The 22,293-nt window shown below is 42.0% G+C and overlaps 2 protein-coding genes across 4 annotated transcripts in view; one reads left to right on the top strand and one right to left on the bottom strand.

Annotated features, from left to right (window-relative positions):
- The first annotated feature begins 6 nt into the window (after positions 1 to 6).
- ANKRD42 (ankyrin repeat domain 42) lies at positions 7 to 19,384 on the top strand. 3 transcript variants are annotated; one of them, XM_008634967.2, is made up of 14 exons: positions 7 to 283; positions 1,084 to 1,237; positions 1,638 to 1,801; positions 3,340 to 3,447; positions 3,756 to 3,875; positions 4,894 to 5,029; positions 8,273 to 8,473; positions 8,805 to 8,930; positions 10,627 to 10,732; positions 11,336 to 11,511; positions 11,920 to 12,046; positions 14,644 to 14,788; positions 15,958 to 16,090; positions 18,366 to 19,384. In XM_008634967.2, the coding sequence occupies exons 2-12, from the start codon at positions 1,219 to 1,221 to the stop codon at positions 14,675 to 14,677; spliced, it is 1,317 nt and encodes a 438-aa protein (XP_008633189.2). In that variant the 5' UTR covers positions 7 to 283; positions 1,084 to 1,218; the 3' UTR covers positions 14,678 to 14,788; positions 15,958 to 16,090; positions 18,366 to 19,384. The 3 variants fall into 3 exon arrangements, with proteins under 3 accessions (XP_008633189.2, XP_017591449.1, XP_017591450.1); XM_017735960.1 differs by lacking the exons at positions 11,920 to 12,046; positions 14,644 to 14,788; positions 15,958 to 16,090; positions 18,366 to 19,384 and having other exon boundaries at positions 10,627 to 10,749; positions 11,336 to 11,419; XM_017735961.1 differs by lacking the exons at positions 10,627 to 10,732; positions 11,920 to 12,046; positions 14,644 to 14,788; positions 15,958 to 16,090; positions 18,366 to 19,384 and having other exon boundaries at positions 11,336 to 11,462.
- Positions 16,921 to 22,293, bottom strand: part of CCDC90B (coiled-coil domain containing 90B) — a gene marked incomplete at its 5' end in the record, with an annotated part of 10,416 nt that continues 5,043 nt past the window's right edge. Inside the window, 6 exons of the mRNA XM_008634927.2 lie at positions 16,921 to 18,299; positions 19,379 to 19,493; positions 20,418 to 20,471; positions 20,554 to 20,625; positions 20,705 to 20,746; positions 21,391 to 21,492. Of these exons, the coding sequence (XP_008633149.2) occupies positions 18,244 to 18,299; positions 19,379 to 19,493; positions 20,418 to 20,471; positions 20,554 to 20,625; positions 20,705 to 20,746; positions 21,391 to 21,492 (441 nt within the window). The remainder of the gene's footprint in view (positions 18,300 to 19,378; positions 19,494 to 20,417; positions 20,472 to 20,553; positions 20,626 to 20,704; positions 20,747 to 21,390; positions 21,493 to 22,293) is intronic.

The raw sequence follows: 22,293 nt of genomic DNA, 5'->3' as shown, positions 1-22,293 counted from the left end.
GGTCCTGGGGCTGCTGCCAAAGCCGAGCTGCGCGGGGTTGGGCTTGTGCGTGACGGGAACATCGCAACATCTAAATTGTGTCTTTCCCTTTGATAACAGTTTTTGGTAAAAATAATTGCACTAGAATTAATGGAGCCTGCCCTTCGCTTTGAACATCAGTGCATTTTTTTTCAGAATTGATGTTAACAGCTTTTTTCTGAGCTTCAGTCCCAGGCTGCTGCCATTGTCTTGTGCCAAGAAGCCAATGCAGCCACCCACCCTTGGCATTCATCTCTGTGCAGCAGTAGGTATCCGGAGGGAGAGGGGAGACAAAATTCTTCCTGCTGGTGGGCCTTGCTGTTTGTTTTTCCTCTGGGTTAAAGAAAAAAAAACAACCAACCAACCAGAAAGGGTTACCATGAATTTGCTGTACTGAAACACTGTACTTTGCCAAGAAGTGTAATCAGCCAGGCCTGCCTGTGATGTTGTGTAACTGGGCTGAAGTCTGTAACCCTCACTTACAATAATGAGCAATTACTTCCTTGGGGGAAAATTATGTCCTGGTGAAACTGTTCTTTAAAATAACAAAAAAAGACCTCATACTTAGATATTTTGGAAATATTGTTCGTAAAATGAACAATATAACCTCTTGAGGTGCCTTCCACCCGGAATTATTCTGTGTTTCTGTGCCGCTGCTGTTTGTTTGTACAGTGTTTCGCAGGATGGACTCCCGGTTTTTCAGTTTTCTAGGCTCTGTGCAGGGCAGTGATGCAGCCTGCCGAGCTGGGGAGGTGGAGATGGGGCGAGACACAGGTACAGGCATGTTACAGCACACACAGGGTGTGTTACTGTCAGCCTGGAGGACTGAGACAGCTGCTCCTCTCTGTGGCAACCCTAAATCTGCCTGAGCTCTACTATCACACTATGGATTACATGAAAATAGGCACTGGTAAAATGCAGAGGCTGTTTTTAATTATATCTAGTGCTTTTTTACAAGTATCACAAACATGTTCATACAATATCTCTTTTATATACCTCAGTATTTTTTTACCTCAAACTGTGTAACAGTGTTAACTGCTACTTACTACCATTTCTTCTCCACAGGCCGAGGAGCTGAGGCACTAATACCTTGAGACCTTCAGCTTTATGCTTTCTTGACTAGCTAAACAGTAGCCCAACTCTACAGGACTTTCAGCGGTGTGAAATGTAATCAGAGTGTTAGTGTGTCTTGGTACCAGAATGATGACTACTGTAGAAGGTGAGTACTAATTGGTTTAGGTTCCTTTCATGCTTGGCTATCTGAAGTTAGCCCCCTCAGCCATTAGATCTACTTACAGCTCATGTCTCTGTTTACAAGTTTTATCAAGGTAATGAGATGTTGCAAGGGGTTTGGATATGTAATTCTCATTGTTTCCAGTCATGTAGGTAATCAGTGGGAAGGCCTGAAGGGAAGATGCAGGTTATTTGATCCCATGGTCTGGTGATAGAAGAGTTTTTTTGGTTTTTTTTTCTTTTAACCTACTGCTTCTACATTTAGAGTTTGATTTTGTGCCACGAATGCCAACTCTGATATTTCTTTGATTCATCACACATTTTCTATCTCTTAAATGTCGCTGATTTAAGCAATGGACTAATACCCTTTTATTGCTCCTCACTAGTTGTCAAGAAGAAGCAGATTTATACTAGTGTGCATGAAGCAGTGAAAGCTGGGGACGTAGAACAGCTTGCATCTATGATAAAACATGGAGCCAGTATTAATGAGGTGGATGTAGTCCACCAGTTCACACCCTTGCAGTGTGCTGCCCACTCTGGAAGTCTGGAGGTAAAACATTACCTTAGTGTATAGGTACATAGCTGGGCTTTTGTAAGTCCATATTTCCTTCTTTGTGAGAGGCTGAACACAACATTGTTTTGATCAGACTGAATCAGTAATCTCTGCCTGTTTTTTTCATTAAATACATTCACCAAGAGCAGGAGTAGAGGATTTTAGATTTTAATTTTTTCTCTCTGAAGCCCCAGGCAATTTACCTAATGAACTTTGCCATATTTTACAAAATCATTGATTTTCTTACTCTGAGCAAAATGTACCTTATGGCTCCCTTTCAGACTCATGATCTTCTTTTGTCTCTATTGTGTTTTCTCTTGAGACACCTAGAAAATCCCATAGGATATGTAAAATATTCTGAAGGTGACTGAAACAGGTGATATGAAAATATGTTCGTTCTGCTTACCAATGTCCCATGCCTCATTCTCCATAGAAGCAGTCCTAATACATTTTATTTTAATAAATGAAAAGGTTGAATAATTGTAGAGAAATCAGCAGGTGCTTGCATCAATGTTTTGAACTTTCAGAACGGCTGAACTGCTGTATTCAGCACAACATTCACCTTCTTCTTGCAGCCTCCTTGTTCATTGTTCATGGCAATCCAACCTCGAAGCAGTGAGGCCATTCATATCCCAAAAGAAAAAACGTGAATGTCGTGCTAAACTCAAGAATTGCTAAGAGCAGTGCTGCTTCTGAAATGCAGAGACACTGTCAAGAAAATGCTAATCATCATGTCAGCCCCAAAAACAGATTGCTTACCCACCCTTTCTGCCTCTATAAGTTCTGCCATTTTTCATTTGACTCTCTTACTTTGCAATCAGTGTGTTAGACTTTATTGAATTATCTGTCATCTCTTTGTCACTAAGCTCCTTGGTAGAAATAGTGGAAGAACCAGAGCTGTAAGATGGCCTGAAAGAAGATAATAAATCATAATAATATGTAATAAGAAGTTCTAACTGTTCCTCTAGCTGTCTTTGGGTAGTCCATAAAGCTTTCCATTGCAAGCAATGATATGTGCTGGAAATAGGTGAATAAAACAGAACTAGGCCATGGAAGGATGAGAAGAGAGATGGGATTACATACACCTAAGAAGCCTAATAAATTAAATGAGGCTTTAAATTTAGTACATTATATTTTTCCTGCCAGTAATTTTAGCTGGAATTCATGTGAGCATGTTTGCATTGTTTTTTCCAATGTTTTTACCTCATGCCATGTGAATACTCTCACAGATTACATTTTAAATCTGGAAAAGTAAAATGGAAAAAGTCATGTTGTAACATCAATGCTAGGGTCTGAATTAGTAGGTTATTTGCACATTTTGTAGTCTTGGGTGAAACCTGGAAAGTATAACTTACCCATAACTTCCTAATGTACAAATACCTGTTTAAGGCATGCTCTGGGGTCTCGTATTTCCATAAGGAAGTATTCCAGCGCTGTTTTGAAATGTAACTTTGGGGGATAAATTCTAGTTGAAATGTGCCTCAGACACACGATGCGAACAGTTAAATGAGAAGCACTTTGGTTTTGTTGAGCAGTGCCTTCACTGGTTGCTCTGGCACGGGGCTGACACCACACGCGTGACAGTCGGAGGCTGGACAGCGGCTCACCTGGCGGCCATCCGAGGGCAGGATGCCTGCATGCAGGTACTGTAAATACTCACTCTCGAGCAAAAGTTAGTAGGGCAGACCTTAATTGTGGACAAATTCGTTATGAAGATCAGCTGAGGGAGCTATGAGTAGCTCATCTTGATGTCTTGAGATGTCAAATTAAGTCAGTCATATTCAAACCAGAGCACTCATTTGTACTGTCTGTGCAAACAGATCCATTTTGTGCAATACCAGGCCCTTGAGGTCAGCCCGGAGTTATCCTGTTGGTCATCAGAAACCGTCCTGCTAGGAAATGTTTGCTTTCTCAGCTTGTGAGATGACCTTGTGCTTTGCATTTCTTCCAGGCTTTGTTACTGAATGGAGCGGACGCAGCGGCTCAGGACGAGCGCGGGTGCACGGCCTCGCACCTGGCTGCAGCCCACGGGCACTCCTGCAGCCTGCGGGCCCTGCTGCGCGCCGGCGCGGTGAGAGCCCTGCCCGAGCCCGGCAGCTGGGCCCGAGCAAAACTCTCCCTAGCGTAAACTGAGATTTAGGGCTGTAGGTTTGATGCCTTGAGAGGCCTCCTAGAAACAGACTAGGCAGGAGTAAGGATTAAAAGAGGTATTTATTTGAAAGGCCTTCAGAGGTATCCCCTGGGGAACCTGAAGCTATTCTCAAAATGGACCCCAAGATGGATGACAGGTCACGAATTCTTCACACTTTTATAGGTTTGGTTCATTTGCATAACAGGGTTAATTCTCTAATTAAAGCTTCAGTTTTCCCCACAGCTTACCCCCCCCTTTAGAGGCTCTTTGGTTTATACTTTTGAGCTAGGACAGCCTTGGTGTCCTTGGAAAGCAGGGCCAGAGAGGCTTTGTTATGTCTACCTAGCACGAGAGAGCAGAAATTAACAGGCTACAAGAAACTTCAGAGTCACACACCAAGCAGTACAGAATTTGAAAAATACAAAAGTTAAAACCTAAGGCATCAGATTAATTACTGTGGGGGAATTTATTTCTTAGGTAAATTTGTATTTTTTTTAGATTGTAATATGCATTTAGGGAAATGATCTGAAAAATCTAGAGAGAGAGAATCAATAATGTGAATAAATCACATTCTACTGAGGATGTCATTAAATGAACATCAGGTACTGGGGTGGTGGTAATTTTTGCAGTTCTAAAAATCTTCTATAGTAAAGGAGATATAAACTTTAAAAAAAATTAACCCAGATGCATATTTAAGGAATAATGACCAATCTAGGTCATTATGATGATAAAAATGTGTCTAAAAATGCACCTTTTATAAGTGTATTAAGTAAAAGCAAGAACCTGTGAAAAGTACCTGTTTTGAAACCAGAACTGCATATAATGCATGAACTTTGAAAAATGTTATTTGGTTTGATTTAAATAATTTAACACAATGAACAGCTGATTCCCATGTATAAAATTTGTCTTGTGTCTAAGATTCAGAAGTGAATGAATTAACCTGCTGCTTTCATTTTAGGATGTAAATGTTTCAGACAGGAATGACTGGAAACCTGTTCATTATGCTGCTTTTCATGGTCGCTTGGGGTGTTTGCAGCTTCTTGTTCGATGGGGAGCATGTGTAGATGATGTGGATAACAATGGAAACCTTCCAGGTATATCAGGATAAATCATATATTTTTAAATCTTTGGTTTACAGTTGTTGTGAAATGTGATAATTGAGCAAATTATGAGTAATGCACAGCAGCAGCATTTGCTATTTGATTCCATGCGATCCACATAGATTGTCCATTTTTTTAACGATGAGAGGATTTATAAAATCCAAAGTGTTGCTCTGTTGGTGACACTATCCCACTTGCCTCCTGCTGCTGCTAGCAAGGATGAGAGCTCACAAGTGCTGGGATGGGGAGCAGGCTGAGCCTGGCTGGGAGCAGGTGAGCAGCATCTCCTGTGTGTGTGTTGGAGCTTGTGTGTCAGTGGAGGTCACAGAAGAAGGGTAGGTGGAGCAGGAGGCAATTTCAGCTGCTATGTGCTACTTTCTGAATTGGTGCCAGCGTGATGAGGTTCTGGTGTGGTTGCAAGCAAGTTTTTGTATCCCAGTGTTTCTCAACTGATTTTGTAGAACACTTGTTCTCATTTTCCTGTGATTTCTTCATCTTGATTTCTGGAATACTGTTTTTTCTGGATTACCTGTAATCTGTTCTCTTTTCATAATTATCAGTGTATTCACTTTAGCACAAAAATTTGGTAGTGATTGTTCCTTGCTTTCCGTATTTTCTCCAGCATCCCTCTCCCTACCATGCCACTGCCCAATATCCTCTGTAAACTCAGTGCTGTTGTTTGTGTTGTGGGTTCTCCTTGCATCCTTTCCCTTTTAGCATTTTCCTTCTTATGGTTTGTCACATTATGTGTTCCAAAGAGCATATTTTTTTTCTCTATAACTTGTATAGAGTTATCTTTTTAAAATCCCTTCTTGAAATCTTTTACCCTCTATTAAGGACTGCTTACCTAGGAAACGAATAGCTATGCAATGTTTTGCAAACCTGGGTCTTGTTAAAGGATGTGAGGCTCCTGCATCCCAGCAGGAGGTGCATTAGCAATAAGGATGATGTTAGGCACCCTGAGGGCAGCATGGAAGGCAGCTTTATTTGCATTTAGGAACACTTCCCTGATAACAGACTTCTGTGGAGAGAAAGCAGATGCTAGCACAGTTCTACTTAAATGCTGTGTACAAAATGGTTAGTAGAAAACTGGTTTTGTTGTATTTTGACATCTACAGAAGCTTGATTTTCCAGCCTTTGTGTTCTGTTTCATTTGATCATATTATCTTCCAAAGGAAAGAGAAAGATTAGTAGAAGTACTGTGCAAACCAGCTTGTCTGCTTGTGTAACAGAAGTGAACTGAAATTATCTTTACATACTTCAGCTTCAACATTAGCTGAACAGTGCTATAATTTTTCCTAAGAAAATACTGGAAAAAACTTTTTGAGGTTGCTGTGCCAGGCACTTAAAAACTGGCTGCATCTTTTGCATATGTGTATTACAGTAAAGGGTCGAACTACCTTTGGTAATTTGCATGCTAGTATTTTGGAAGAAAAAAATGTTGTGGCTCATTCAATGTACAGAATGGGCTGGCTGTGCTTATTAAGTGAACGTTTCAATTTGCTTTCTCTCTGTATTCATTTTTCGACCACATCCATGCTTCTTTTATTCCTCACCAGCCAAACCTATTATAAATATTTTTCACAGAAACAATTTTTTGACTTGTGGCTTTGAGAAGAGTGAATATTGTTAGTCTGATTTTATAAAAGACAAGATGAAACACAGAGAAGTTGGGATACCAGCACCAACTACCCACCCCCTATTTATGATGCTTGAGACAGGGTTTTTCAGTTCTTGGCACTCAGCTGCATATTTTGATGTTACTGTGTTAACATCACAGTACCCTCTGACTTTAGTCCCATCTGCAGGTGCTCAGTGTGCCCAAGGGATGGCATGGCACAGTTACATGTTGGGCCCTGGCTATGGAGACACACACAGGTTAAAAGCCACCTACGAAAAGCTCCTTTATGTGTCTTCCACAGCATCCCACTGAAACTGCAAAAAGATTTGAACAGAGCACAACTCTTTATTTTCCTTTGTTGTCTTTGGACAAAATGTGGAGCTTTTCTGATTGCTTTCTGCACAGGCCAGACTGATAAAATAGTTGCATCCCCTTTGGATGAAGTTTTCTCCTGAAGATTTTAGGTATCTGAAAATGGATTCATAAGGGTTGAGTCAGTGTTTCACTAGCTGACTTACCTTTAGCATGGTACCCTTCTTTCCCCTTCTCCCTGAGTAACTACCTCACTGACTAACATTCAGATAATGGGAAAAACCGCCCTTATTTCAGTGGAGCTCAGATTTTGAGCAGTCATCTCTACTGAGGTGTTGACATCTTGCTGTAAAACCAGTATCCATGACCTTTTAGAGCAATTATGCTCTGGAAAGCTATGGATGGTTTGGTTTGCTATAGAGAACTTGTATGTGCCAAAAATGGAGTGAGATGGGTTTTTTGGGTCCTGGGTACATTGTTTGTTGATTATGAAGATAGTGAGGTTCTTACCTGGAGACAAGCTAATCCTTTTGCCTCTAGAACATCAGCCAGCTGTTACAGAGCATTTTCATGGAGCGATAGCACATAATAAGTGTTTATTTGGCAAGTTCTTCTCATTAATGGGATTAGAGGATATTACTCATGTCAGACCAATCAGCACGTGTTTGGTACCTCTTACTTTGTTATAGGCCCAGCACTGTAGTAGTATTAAATAAGTAAACCTCTGCATAGCCTAAAGGTCAGGTGAGGAATGTACCTTCAGATAGTTTTTCCAGTAAAGTGCCTATCACTGTCCTCATTTTATAGGTGGGGTAACTGAGGGTGTGACACAACTTGTTTGTGGTGGCACAGTAGAGCCTAAAGCAGAAATGGCCTTAGCTCCTGATCAAGGACACTGCTTGCTGTCCCCCTATAAGGAGTATCCCTGGGACAGCAGGGTCAGGCAGCTGCTGAAGGCAGAGATCCATGTTCCTGGGGGAGGTGAGACCCCAGCAGTGCACGCTCCGAGCTAGGGCTCAGTGCTCTGTTGGGAGTCTGGATTGTCTCCTGCAGTCAGCTCTGCCAGGCAATCACCTTTGCAGATCCTATCCTTGGTAGCTTTACCTCCTTTGCCCAGAGCTGAACTCTGTCCTGGGTGGGAGCCGAACATCCCCAGTTCAGCTGAGGCCGCTGTTCCCCATGTGCAGTGTTGGATGGCTCACATGGTGGTAGATGAGCCAGCTCTAAGCAGTGGTGAGAGCATTGCTCTCCCAGTGGGTGGCAGGGTTCTGGTCTAACACCCTTTGTTTCACCTTGTGCTGTAGCACATCTGGCAGCAGTGGAAGGACACTTGCATTGCTTTAAGTTCTTGGTCGGGAAAACGGCCGGTGTTACGCACACACTGAAAGCCAGGAATGACCATGGAGAGACTCCAAGGGACTTGGCTGAACGGTTCTACAAAGATAATATTCTGCAATATATTGATGCTGTGGAAAAAGAGGGAGAGCATCCAGAGACACAGGAAGGTGAGTATGGGTCAAGATACAGTTAAAAAAGGCATTATGTATAATTCTGTAGAAGTACACAAAGGTGTACTTGTTATTTCGGGTTTGTGAAATTAATGTCTTAACTGCATGAGATGCCTGTAGCCATAACCAAGACATGTTTAGTCAAGTGTGTGGTGAGCACTGCTGGTTACACAGCTGCATTTTAGCTGATTAAGGTGCATTATCCTTGCTACCTCTGAAGTGCTCATACATAAGTTGCTATGAGAGAGGCGAGCCATGAGATACAAATACCAGCACACTCAGTAGAATTACTGGCATCTGCTTGGAAACATGTGCATTTCATTTTCAGTTTTAGCTTTCCCAGCTCATGGTGCTGCTTTCAAAGGAGACTTGTTAGTGCTTAGAAGACTAGTGAGAAGTGGAGTAATCAATATTAACGAGCGGGATGATAAGGGATCCACTCTCCTGCACAAAGGTTGGTAAATATGATCTGTGTTTCAGCTGTTACTGTTTGTTGCTGGTTTATTTACTTTGTTTTTCAAGTGGCTGCTTATCATATAAACTTCATGAAAAGCAGCATCTCATTTCTTGAGGGCTTGGCAAGGCAACCCCAAACCGCATATTTTGTAATGTATGTGTTCGTGGGTCACTTTAAAAACAATATAGCCAAGCTCAAGTCAAGAAAAAAGAGCTTACAATAAAGAGAAATCAGCATCTAAACTGAAAACTAAGTAGCTCTGACATGTATTTACTTACTATTTGTGTATCAATATCATGTCAGCTTTGTTGGAATTAATCCTGATTTTCAGTGATGGAGAAAGAACAGATCAAGCACATGAATTCCAGCTTGGAGTGATAACCAGAGCTTTATTGTAGCTATAAAAGGTTTTAATTTTCACTTAATTTAATGTAACTAAATAGTTTTGGGGTTTTGTTTTTTATTAGGCAAGATGTGGCTTTTAGAAACATTTGGCTGGCTAGGTATAGGAATGATCTGTATTGTGGCCTGGGCCTTTCTTTACTGAACACATCAGTACTGTGGAGATATGTTGTAAAAACCACAACAAAATCATTTGGTAGGATGCTGTGAAGAAAGGTAAACTTCTGGCTGACACTCTGACATGTAGTGGACCGCTTGCATTACAGAAGAAATGGTCCTTTTGTGTTTGGGGGTTTCACAGTATTGTCTGAAATAAGAAGCAGAAGAGGAAAGAAAGAGGGAAGCATTTTTGTAATATGCTTTTAACACATTTCCTACATTTGTTTTTGACTAGATATGTGGTAGAATTTTTAAAAACATAATTAAAGTTCTCATTAAAATAACTGATATGTAGTGATTTTAAAATCCCACTTTCTTTTCTTGGAATGATGCTGACCTACAGTTGTTTCATCCCCAGTGTTTACATGCTGATGTTGTAATTTCATTTCCTTATCTCAGTAGGAAAACAAATATAACAAATTTGTTATATAACACTCTAAAAGGGAGTGCTGTCAAGAAATGGACTTATTCTTCCTTGAGAAAATCAGTGTACAGTGTCATCTAGACTTGCCAAATACCATCTTCCATAAGTGAGACATTGTTCCTGGCACCACGTGGTGGGAGCAGTGGCCATGCCAGATCACATGAGTAGGGTTGTGTTAGGGTGCTGCCTCGAGGTGCTGCCTCGAGTGTCTGCCCCAAGAAATGCTGTACATTTAGCTCCAGCACAAAGCCCTGCTTCTCCCTTCTGAGACAGCAGCACACACCACAGACTGGGACAAGCATCTGTGTCTGTCCCCTGGGAGCCCAAAGCCAGGGAGAGGTGACAGCACATTGCTGCCAAACTGTGACATACAGGCCTTTCTTACTAGGTCAGCAGTTACTTGTGTGTCTTGTGTTTTGTACATGAGACTGGGCAAGTTTAGTTTAACTCATGTCCAGGAAGAGGTGCCAGTACGTTTCTAAAACTAGAAAGAGCCACCAAACCACACTGCATGCTCTTCCTCAAAACTCTGTGTAGCCAAGTGATGTGAGCATCTTGATGCACAGGCTTCTCTTGAAATAGTATTTCCCTTGTGGCGTCTTAGTGAGCCCAATCTTTGCATGTCAAATAATGGCAAGAGGAGGACATTTTAGGTTTGAAACACTTCAGTTGTATATAACTGACTTGTGTGCACCTTCCTTCCCTTAGCTGCTGAACAGGGGCATATCCATTGCTTACAGTGGTTGGTTGAAATGGGAGCTGGCTGTGACATTACAAATGATGCTGGAGAGACTCCAAAGGATGTAGCCAAGAGGTAGCAGTACATATCCGGTAGCTCTGACACTTTACTTATTACTTGTATATCAATATCCTGTCAGCGTGTCGGAATTAATCCTGATTTTCAGTGATGAAGAAAGAACAGATCAGGCCCATGAATTCAGCTCTGAGTGATAAGCAAGGCTGTATTGTAGCTATAATATTGTAGCTATAAAATGTTTTAATTTCCACTTAATTTAATTTTCTTTTTAGTGAGGTCAGACACAAAAGAGGAAAACTAGCTCATTTGCAAAAGGACAGTTGTGAGCCAGTATGCTCACAGTTCGCTGTACAAAGTAAATGAGAAGTAGCAGAAGCCAGCTGATTTTTGCATTAACAAAAATAATGCAGATTCTGATGAGATTCAAGTAAGAAATCCTGCAAAGGAAAAAGATGCCTCTGATGCAGGAGCCATTGCCATAAGGTTCCATCGAGGCAGAGCTCATGCCATAAGAATACTACAAAAAGTAGATAGATAGTTGTAGTGTGTGTACCAGTGCTTCCTTTAGTCCCAAAACTCCTCTGATAAATGGGAACATAGACAGTTCCAGAGAGTTTCTACCACACATGTTTTTCCAGATTTTAACTGTTCTCTGTGCAGATTTGGCCATTTGGCAGCTGTGGAACTTTTGACACCAAGAACTGGAGACAGTAACTCTAGTGATGAAGAACTTGATGCAAACAACATAAAGTTTTTTGAAACACATGGTGTGGAAGGGAGTACAGATAGCAAAGAAGATTTAACCCTGGATAAAGCAGAGAAAAGGAATGCACGCAGTAAGCACTGTATTTCCATCATTCCTTGTTTGAAAAAGTTGGTATCAAGGCATTATCGTCCTAACTAGGACAATTCCTGCCAACTGCTCTGATCTTTTTGTTGTAAGATGAGATATTTGATGGGATATCTGTAATACTGAGCATTGAAACAAATAGTGGAAAATTAGAAAGCAAGCAGAGGGCAATCAGATCGTAGTTGTTACACCATTTTAGTCCATGTTGGTGCAACAGTGTTGGATTGCTATTTGTTTTTGATCTGTTTGCAGTGTGGGTGTCAGGAGTAGCTCAGTGTTTGCTGAGCAGTGTGATTTCTGCTCTTGCGTGTGTGAGACTATTTTCCAGACTATTGGATTCCAGCATTACTGTCTTCTCCCTGAATTTACCTACCTGGAGAACTCTGTCTTACAGTAAGGGCCTATCACAAGATTAAAGAACTTCAGCGACTTCTAGAAATTGCCTACAGCAACTACAGACAGCTGGGAGGAATAACTGAAGAGGAGAGGAAGATGAAAAAAGAAGAAAAGAAAGTTGAGAAGTAAGGTTATTTTGCCCTGCTAATGTTCACCTCTGTGGGGCCCATTTTAAATTCTCCTTTAAAGCTGGCTTACACTCAAATTTGCTTTGGCCATTTTGTCTTTTCCACTTACCAACTTCAACCAGGCCAAAAAGAAATGCAGCAATTTGTCTGGCCATTTCTAAATTTCTACCATCAGGATCAGCCCCACAACACAAGTGCTTGAGAGGTCCATGATTCTTGTGCAAGATCATCTGTTTGGCCTTCAGGTTTTCCTGCAGATTTGTCCAGTAGGTCTGATAAATTCTGGCTGTTTTGTTTCCACTGAGGATGCCAAAGACATACATGTATGCCCTTCAGTAAATCTGAAAATAGGCAATAGTCTTAGCATGGCTTGGATGGAAGTGCATATAGAGCAGAGATTATTCAGTGACCTGCCAACATTTCTGTTCATTGGCAATGTATTTCTGTGCTCAGGAAAACATTAGCTTGTGTCCAGACCACAGAAAAAAACCTATCAACAAACCTGCTGATACATTTGAAGTACTGTTCATAATATCTGTCTAATTCTCAGTGTCTCTGTTAAATCAAATGGTTCTGTTAGATTGGCCAGGTGATTTGATGGACAGACTGTCTACATTTCAAAGAAAACTCTGTCAAAGATTTAGAGATTTAACAATAATGCAGCCTCCAAAGACAGGCCTGTCTCCACCTCTGCCTGTCAAAGATTTGGCTACCCTCTGTTCTCAGTCTCTGTAGATAACCACGTCCATAATGTGTTTGGGCCAACCCAAACCACTGCCTTTATTTGGTCACTGAGAGGAGACTGTCCTGAGCCATCAAGATGTATGCTGTCAAGAAGACAGCAGACTTACCAGTCTGTGTGGATCTGGAGCAGGTAGTAGGTGTCACAGATTGCAATTAAGTACTTTGTTTTACAGCCATGTCTGAGCCAGGAAACCGAGGTCAGGATTTCTTTTGGTTCCAGGTCACTCTTTGACTCAGGTTATGCTGGAAGTCCATCTTCCTTAACTTGATATGTCTATTATAGGTAACAGGTACCTGCATCTGAGTTAGTTACCTTGAAGCTCCTTTTTAAACTTCTTGGAGTGGTGTAGGCACTTCCAGGGCATAATTAGACATGTACTTCAGGATGAGATTCATCACTTCTAGGAGTGTCTCTCCTGGTTTTAAAGGAAGAGGGTGACCAGCTCAGGTGTTGATGCCCTCCCTGAAAGGTCAGAGCAGTCTGTTTTTAATGATGGAAAAGTCACTGTTGACTAATGACAGACATGAAAATTCATTATGGATAGAGCAGCTGCTCCAGAGCTAGCATTTTCTATTGGAAGGCTCTGGTGGGGCTCTTCAAGGGGTATTGCCTTCTATGGCATGTGTGGCTAAACTAGAAAAATTGTGAGGCTCTCTGAAGGGTCTCTCTCACCTGTGAAGGCTAGAAAGCATCCCTAGCCCTAAACTATTCTTTTGAAAAGGAAATAGGGCTTCTCAGCATACCTACCTACCCTTCTCAGGGTACCTATCTGTGGATAGACCCCAAGATGCTTGTATCATAGGCCAGAAAACCTCATTGTTGATAAAATACTTAATGGCAACACCATTTTGCTAGATGAAAAGCAGAAGTTGCCACTTGGGAAGGCCACTGTAGCAGATTTTGAAGATTTCTGCTTTAGTCCAGGTTTTTTGGCTGTAAGAGGCCTGGTGTGAACCACTTCACAGTGCTTTCACCAGGGTTCATTGCAGGAAATTGCCACCGTGAGTGTGCCACACAGTTTGGGAGCTGTGCCTCTTTAATTGGAAGCATGGAGGAAGTCAGCTGTCTCCTGAACACTGAGCACAGGCCATTCTTGCAGGGTCGGTAAGGCTCATTGGTAGCTCAAACGGCCTGAGTCAGGAATTCTTCACTCTGGGAAACAGGGAAACATGGTGAGTCTTGCTGAGAGCTTTCCTGCTGTGCTGTTGGGATGCACAGGGCAGATATCTTCTATTTCCTTTTACTGATCTTCCATCTTTGTAGCTGTGATATTCATGCTGATATAGGAGAGAGCCAGCTCAACTCGAGACTCATTTTATGTGTGAATTATGTGTCAGCTAAACAGTTCAGGAATCTCAAGTAATTTAGGAGCCGTTGAGGGTGTGACTAGTGAGATCTTGTGCAACTGTGTATAAGCCAGTCGATCAATAGGAAGGATGTAGAAGCACCAGATCTGAATGAGAAAGCTCCCCTGACCTTTCCAGAATGCCGCCGGCCTTGTGCTTTTTCTCTATTTCGTAATAACTTAGTTGCTGCTTGGGCACTTCTCCCTCCCCCGCAGCTGAGCCTGGCCTGGTCGCAGGCACCGGAGCCCGGGCTCGGTGTGTGGGCAGACGGCTCCATCTCGCGGTCCCATTGCGCTGAGCACCGCTCCTCCGAGAGGGAAGGTTGCTGTTCAGCGCTGTCACCAAGGGTCCGGAGCCTGAGCACAGCTGGCGTGAGGCGTGCTGTGCTGCGCTGCTTTCTGCGTGCCTGTGCTGTTCCCTGGCAAAGGCCCAGCACCACGTGGAGTAGCCGGGGCAGGTTTGGGTGTACTTCATGCTCTGCTTGTCTCGTTTGCTTTTGGCAGGGCTGTGAGGGAGCTGGAGGCCCAGCTGGAATAGGAGCGGGTCAGGCGGGAGAAGCTGGAGAGCCAGCTGGATGAGTACCGGGCTGAGATAAGCCAGCTCCGAGAGAGTCGGGGCAAAACCCGCACGCCCTCTGCTTCCTCTGCGGTGAGTGCCACACCAGCTCCCCTGGGCATGGCACAGAGGCTACTGCCTGTTGCTTGTGTGTGTTTCTTTCCTCTAAGATTCCTAGGCACAGTGCTCGGAAATACTGGCGAAAATGTGCTGCACCTTTCAGCTCGGGACACTGAAGTGAGCAGGAGCTTTTGTCTATCCTTGACAGAGTCTCTGCTGTGAAAGAATATCAGTTTCTTTCTGTACTCTGTCAGAGAAGGACTGATATTTCACATTAACAAAAGGAGTGGGCCAATCCCTGAGTACTTCCACACTGCATATCCAGTGACTGGCAGTTCTCCTTGGCTGGTACCTGGTGACTGAGACTGGAATAGTGCTTCGGGAGAGGTGTTGTCACCACCTAAAGGGTTACCCAGCCTGCAGGGGTGTAGAGATTGAAACCATGGGTCCCCAGAAGGGGACAAATCAAATAACAGGGTCTTGATCCATATCACAGCATCTGGAGTCAGTCAGGCATACTGAATGAGAGTCCAAGATCTCATAGAAAGTTCATGCAGAGAATTCAATCTGTTTGGGAAAGGAAACATGCAGCACTGTATGTTCTCAGAGGTTCTATTTTGAATTAAAAATTAAGCTCTTTTTATGTGATAGAGACATAAGAGGGTAGAGGACACCACCACTGCAAGATGATGAGGTTTCTAATTTTTTACTTTTTACCTGTACAGGCAATAGATGGATGCTTCACTTCTTTCAGACCATTTTTTAATTCCTAGACTATTTTCCACCTTTTCAGCCAATTGCCTCTGCGGTCCCTTGTTTTTGTGTTTCTCAGTGGAATCTCAGGCTCTGAATGCTAGGTGCCACAGCTATACTTCAGAGAAGCCAGCTGCACTTTTCAAGGATGTTTCTGCTTCTTAGCCTTGTGATTCCCAGGCTGGCAAACATTTTCTTTGTCACTATTTTCCATTAGGCCATTTTTTTGGTAATTTTCCCCTTCTAACCAAGCTGCCTTTCTGGCTGAATGACTGCTACAGCCAAGGGACCTTCAAGTCTCACACTGCTGTGTTGCCATCCCATGCCCTGGGACTGTGCTGTGCCCTCAGCTTCAGTCTGAACACAGTATTCTGTTGTTACTCCCAGATGTAGAATTTTAAATCCTTTCACTGGTTGCTGTTTAATGGCTGCAGTATTCTTTGTTTCAGGAAGCTGAGACAATGGCCGAGTCTTGCAAAGACAAAAAGAAAATAAAGAAGCAGCCTGCCTGCAGCCCAGGAGGAGGGTTTGTGAGACCACACTGAGGAACAAGTCTCAAAGGAGGGGCAGCAGATTGTGGAGGTATAAAAGCAATATTCCAGATAATGCAAAGTGTTTGCACAGCCCAGCTCCACAGATGAGGTGTGGGTCTCTGCCTTTCACTGAACTACGTTTTAGTTCTCTAGTTCTCTGGCCTAACATCAGGAATGTCACAGGCCCTCATGGCTCTGGGAAAAGTATCTCCATCCATTGGTCTATTTCGTACTACTACCCTAGGATGGCAAAAGTGCACCTTACCTCCTAGAATATTCAGTGTGGAAGATGAATAGTGGATGGGAGAATTACTTCTCAGCTGCACACAGGTGCCAGGCCCCTTGATTTTTATCTTTAGTCATTCCTAAAGAAGGCAGGAAGCAACTCCTTTGGGAGGTGCCAGATGACTTGCAGCAGTTGGGTCTCTAACTCAGGGCTGAAGGGTTTACTAAGTTATGGGGCAGCTTGTGATTAGAAACTGGAACCCTGACCTCTCCTCGGCACCTAAAAATAATTTAATGACTACACATATAAAAGTTTTTCTGTCAGCTGTGTGCTATTGTGAAATTATTTTCCCTCTGGAACCCTCATTTTGAGACTTAATTATTTTAGTGCGTAAGTCCTGAACTGTCCTCTCCTTAGTACCATAGAAAACTTAATCTCTGAGAATTTCAAAGGTCCTGAAAAATAAAAATCCATGGTTTTGTGTGCACAGTGAAGGAGAGGCACGCTGACTAACAGCATAAGCCTTGTACCGAGAGCCCAGTTCAGGGTGTGTGAAATGATGGTAGTGAGAAGCTGCAGCAGATGAGCTATTTCCTGCATCACCATTGGTGCTAAACTTTCATGTAGAAACTCTCAGATAGCCAGACAGCAAATATAAGAAATTATTTTATGTTTTTGAATGAAGATGATAAATAATTTAATGCCGTGAATATAAGAATTGGCAGAATACCAGCAAGTTCAACTGTAAACAGAATAAAACAGCAATAAAAAAATTGCCACTAGTCAGTACTACGTAGTCCTTAGCCCATAAAAGGCCTATTCTTACTTCAAAGTTAATCCAGAAAGACTTTTTAAGAATTATCATTTTACTAAAAGAATCAAACCAAGCATACACATTTGCACTCAACAAGACAGAACTGCTTCAGTTTTGGAAGGCATCCACCCTTCAGCTGTGTTGCAACTCTGCAACAAGAGTTGTCAAGTCCTTGCAGAAGGCAGAGTGGTCAGGAAGGTCAGTGTGTCCCACAGGATTACAGAACAGTCTGGAGGAGTGGAGAGGATGAGCATGATCACCACCACCACCACCCTGGCACCACTGAGATGCTGAGTATTTCCATGTTAAAAGCCAGGTACGGTGCCCAGAAAATATGAGCTGGTTTCTTGGAAATACTTTGTGCTACTTGAGGGGGGGAAGTTAAGAGCACTCATCGGCCCCAGGGCTGTACACAGTTGCTGAGAGTGGAGGCATTTTCCTTTGAAAAGGTGAAGACAGAGAAGTTTTCCCATTCTTTTGACCTCTGCGCTTACAGAAATTGCAGGAGATACTAAATAAAATAAATCCATGGAGACAGGGTAGTTGTACATGAGATTTTAAATTAATGTAAACCAGTTTTCAAGGAAAAAAAAAAAAAGGGTTCTTTAGTAAAGGCCTTGGAGTGTGTTTTTATGTATGTAGATAAAAAAACCCAAAGGGCCAAGCTTCAGTTCATCAAAGAAGTGAGGAACAGATTAAAGGCAAAATCCAGAACCTATGTTTAAGACTAATTTACTTGGATCAGATTAGATATGTTGAAGTCTGGTATTAGCATCCCCTAATTTGGGAACTGTATTCCCATTTCAAGGGCATATAAAATGTTTAATATTTCCATCTTGAAAAGAGATGACAGTGAGAATTTTCCAAAAAGAAAACAAATTTAATTCTAAAAAATATTAGGAAACTTTCTGGTATAGCATAAGAAATACTTTGAAATAAATACAGTATTGAATAGGAGGCAATGAAATATTACTATCTGGCTACTTTCCCCCCAGATATTTTGATCTTTAGTGTTACATATTCAGAAAACATTTTTATTATACAGGAAGAATACCAAAACAAAAAGGTACCAAGGTTATCTACAGCACAAACATGGTCATCAAAGTGGTGTTGCCTGGGTGGTCTTTTCTGTCTGTATTTAGTGCAGTCATTCCATGTAGATCTATTTCCAGAACCTGTAAAATCCAAGTGCTATCGCTAGGCAAGTGAACACTGAAGCTGTTAAAAAAAACAACAAAGAAAGGAGGGAATTAGCTGAATGCTGTTGTACTGCTTTATCCATAGAGGAAGTTACCTACAAACAGATGGAAGAACAGTAACAATTCTAGGGCAGAACTTCCTAAACCTCACAGATTGCTGCAGGTGCGACAGAACAATTCCAGAATCCAACGGCTGGTCCTGGATGCTGCACCCTGCACAGCAGCACAGCTGCAGCACTGAGATGGGAGGCCCAATGCAGCAGCCTGAGGAGCCAGGTTTTCAGGGACACATCCCAACAGCTACACTGGATACCTGAGAGCACCACAGGCTATGGGGGCTTTTACTACTGTCACCCAGCTACTGGAAACTGCATTACAGGAGAGCTGGCTGCACCAGGGCTCACGTTAGACACTGCGGATTTCCCACAGAATGAAAATGACAATGAATTTTACAATGAACTGTCAAACACAGCAGCATTCCTGAAGCCTGACGAGTTGTGCTTTGAATTTGTTACACTGCTGTTTCAATTAGTGTTAAAGCTAATTACATTTCCCTTTGAACTTATTCTCACTTCCAAATATAAAGCATTACTCTCTTTCTATCCAGCTCCTACACAATAAAAACTTCAGTGGTTATGTATATATTGAGAAGACTAATCCCAAATCAGACTGAAATTTGTTCTGCTTGGCAGGAGAAAGTACAAGTGCTGCCACACTGAAATTGTGTTTGTGGAGACTCAATGGGAAGCAGAACTGGTCACTCAGACCAGTCCTGAATTACCCCTTCAGGGTAATATAAGTGACCTCAGCAAAACCTCTCTAGCAACTCCATCACATCAATGACTGCTGCAGCAAGCAGGAGTACTGTCAAGCTGGATAAGGTATTTAGGCTTTCAATTTTTTTTAAACCATGTCCATATTCATCCTAATCCCAGTTCTGGGCACACTCCTAGTCTTACTGTGGCATGCTCCCACCTCTTCTCCACCCAATACCAGTTGTCTGCTGCTACAGCTGACCTCTTTTAGCATTTACTCCTGAACAGAATTTTATACACCCATGATCCAGTACCAGTACTCACCTCCTTGCCTATCACATACCTGCCAAATAACGAATAGTATCAAGTTTATTCGATTCCATGAGCGTTTTTAAGGAGGCTATTTCAGTGTCAATTTTATTACTGATTTCTGAGATAACGCTGTTGGTATTTGCATCCTGAAATATTGAAAGACAGCATAAATTTCACAATGGTCTCTAGCCCCTTCAACTTTCCAAAGCTGAACAAAAATACCATGCTACTAGAAACAAGAAATAATTTCCAACCTATCACTGCTAAGAGACATTAGAAGACAGAGAATGTTGCTTCACACAGTCTAGGAAGATTACTGAAGGGACGGAGACACAAAACGAGAAAACTCCAATGATCATAGAATCACAGACTGGCTTGGGTTGGAAGGGACCTTAAAGACAATCTAGTTCTAGCCCCACCGCCATGGGGGGGACACCTTCCACTAGACCAGGTTACTCAGAGCTCCTTCCAGTCTGGCCTTGAGCACTGCCAGGAGTCCACAGCTTCTCTGGGCAACCTGTGCCAGTGACTCACCACCCTCATGACACAGACTTTTGTCTCTGATGTGCCAGTGCCTCCTAAAGGAGATATTCTACAGCACACAGAACAGTATTCCTACATTTCTGAGAAACAGTGGTTTGAGGAGTCACAAAGCATATCCCAAAAAGGGAGGATATAGTCAAGATGGACATGGTCCCTTTTCAGCCTCTTAGACTTTGCTGTCCTCTAGCAGCTTTGAGGACTTACTTCCAGTCCTCGAATGGCTTGGCTGTAGGCACCTGAACCATCCCTGTGGTACAGCTCATCAGTTAACACTGGGAAAAGGGCAGCATGATAGCTCACATCCCCCATGTGCCAGCCTGCGACAAGGTACTTGGAAGCAAGGGACAAGGCCCGCATGCCTCCCTGTGCTGACTGGAGTTCAGTGAGAAACAGGCAAGAAACAACTACAACAGCTCCAAGCCTGGCCTTTTACTTTACCATAGCCAAAAACATACTAGCTTTCACCAAAGTTTGGGGTTTACCGAACATGCAATGTGTGACTGTACCCGGCTGTGTTCAATACTTACTTTTTTATGAAACTCTGTAGTTGCTTCCATCAGTTTCCTCTCCTGATCTGTAAACTGTGGATAGAAGATAAATCACAACTGCAGCAACAGAAACACAACACAGAGCTAATAAGGGCATCTTCACAGACCAACTTACCATATCTGTCACCCTGCTCCTCTCCAGGTTTATGTCTAGCTTGCTGTCAGCTCGGATTTTACCAGTTTCAGTCTTTAAAACAAATGAAGATTTTGAAAATAGTTGTTTATTCTCCGTAATGGGAGTGTGTAGGTACTTGCTGTTTACTTACCATTAGCTGCTGTTTAACTTGATCTAATTCAATTTTCATTTTCTAAGGGCAGAGGAAAAAAAAAAGATTCTTACAAATTCAGGAAACTGTTAACCAAATGAATCAGTCATGTAAGTGTTACCACTGCATCCATGCAATTATTCTTCCCCCATTTTTCCTCCCAATGGGGCAATTTGTTCTTAATTAAATATCCTAATTAATGTGTTTGAATGTACAGGTATATATAATCTGCTGGGAATATTGTTCAAAATAAAGTAATTATTTTGTAACAATGATGATCTTGTTATTCTGATTCTAAAGACAGCAGAGAAATATCAAAATGCCATGAAGTAAAAGCAAAACGTGTCTCAATCACCAAATCAATTAAATTGTTGCAAGGAATGGCTGACTCCTCGCCCTGCACTGTATGGTTAATGGCCAGAAACTAGCAGTTACCCTTAAATAAAATTACAGAAGATGAAAAAAATGTACACATCTTAGAATCCTTTACAGAAGATCTGAGCAGGTCTTAGCATGTGAAATATATTTTTATGTGATCTCTAAAGTTGTAACATACAGACTCTTCAATTCTGATAGAAGTATCCAAAATTACTTTTACATTCATATTTTGTTCCACAAAAATGTACAACAGGTAAAATGGAACAAATACTGCGATTAAACTGCTTAATGAAAATATGTATTAGTACCTCATTCTCTGCTCTCAAGTTTGCAAATTCACTTTTCTCCAGGATGACCATATCTTTTCGAATGGAGTCCAAATGTGCCATTATCTGCTGTAAAGTTATTTCCTTTGAAAAATGAAACATGCCATTGATTAAGGTGCACTCTTTCTGGCAAGTAAAGGAAAAATGTTTAGGTCTGAAATTATGAAATTAGCTACTGCAAAGCACAGAAGTGGGGAGTCTCTCTACCAAGAATGTGACAGAAACAGACAATTTCATACAGCAATTTGTTTGAAAGACTCAAGAGGTTTGTGCTTTTTCTGTTGCTTTAATACACCAACTCTGAATTTAAGCCAAAAGTTCAGAGGTATTAATCCAAGTAGCGATGAAATGAAGTAGACTGTAGCTACAGGTCAGTCCTGCAGTCTCTTCCACTTTCAGTGAACATTCAGCAGCCTCAGAAGCATTAACTGTGGGTCTGAATGCAACTCTTAATCAGCACTTCCATTTCTTGCCTACAAACCCATTGAAAGCGAAAGACTTAATGACAGGAGTATCACACTGTCAGCTTCAAAGTCTGATGGACACAAGTAAAGCACTGCTAATAAGCACTGAAAAAAGCCTTCCTGGGGTTTGAACTAACAAGTTCAGAATTCAACCACTATGTATAAACACAGGAAACAAACCAAACCAGAAAATAAAGGAAGAAACTCAGTATTTTAAAATGCTGAAAGCAATACTCCTTCACCCAGCATAAAGAAGTTACCCTACTATTTAGCATGGAAAATGACACACTGCTGTGGGATTCTCTGATGCACAGTGATGGTTTTGATCATTGCTCCAGAAGGCTGTGCAAGCTGAAATGATGTGCCATCCTTCTTCAATTACTTAAGGTAATTAAGCATTCATTGCTATTTTATTTGAACT

The sequence above is a fragment of the Corvus brachyrhynchos genome, unplaced genomic scaffold (assembly GCF_000691975.1).
Source record: "Corvus brachyrhynchos isolate BGI_N302 unplaced genomic scaffold, ASM69197v1 scaffold44, whole genome shotgun sequence".
NCBI classification, from domain to species: domain Eukaryota; kingdom Metazoa; phylum Chordata; class Aves; order Passeriformes; family Corvidae; genus Corvus; species Corvus brachyrhynchos.
This window is presented reverse-complemented; position numbering and strand designations above follow the sequence as displayed.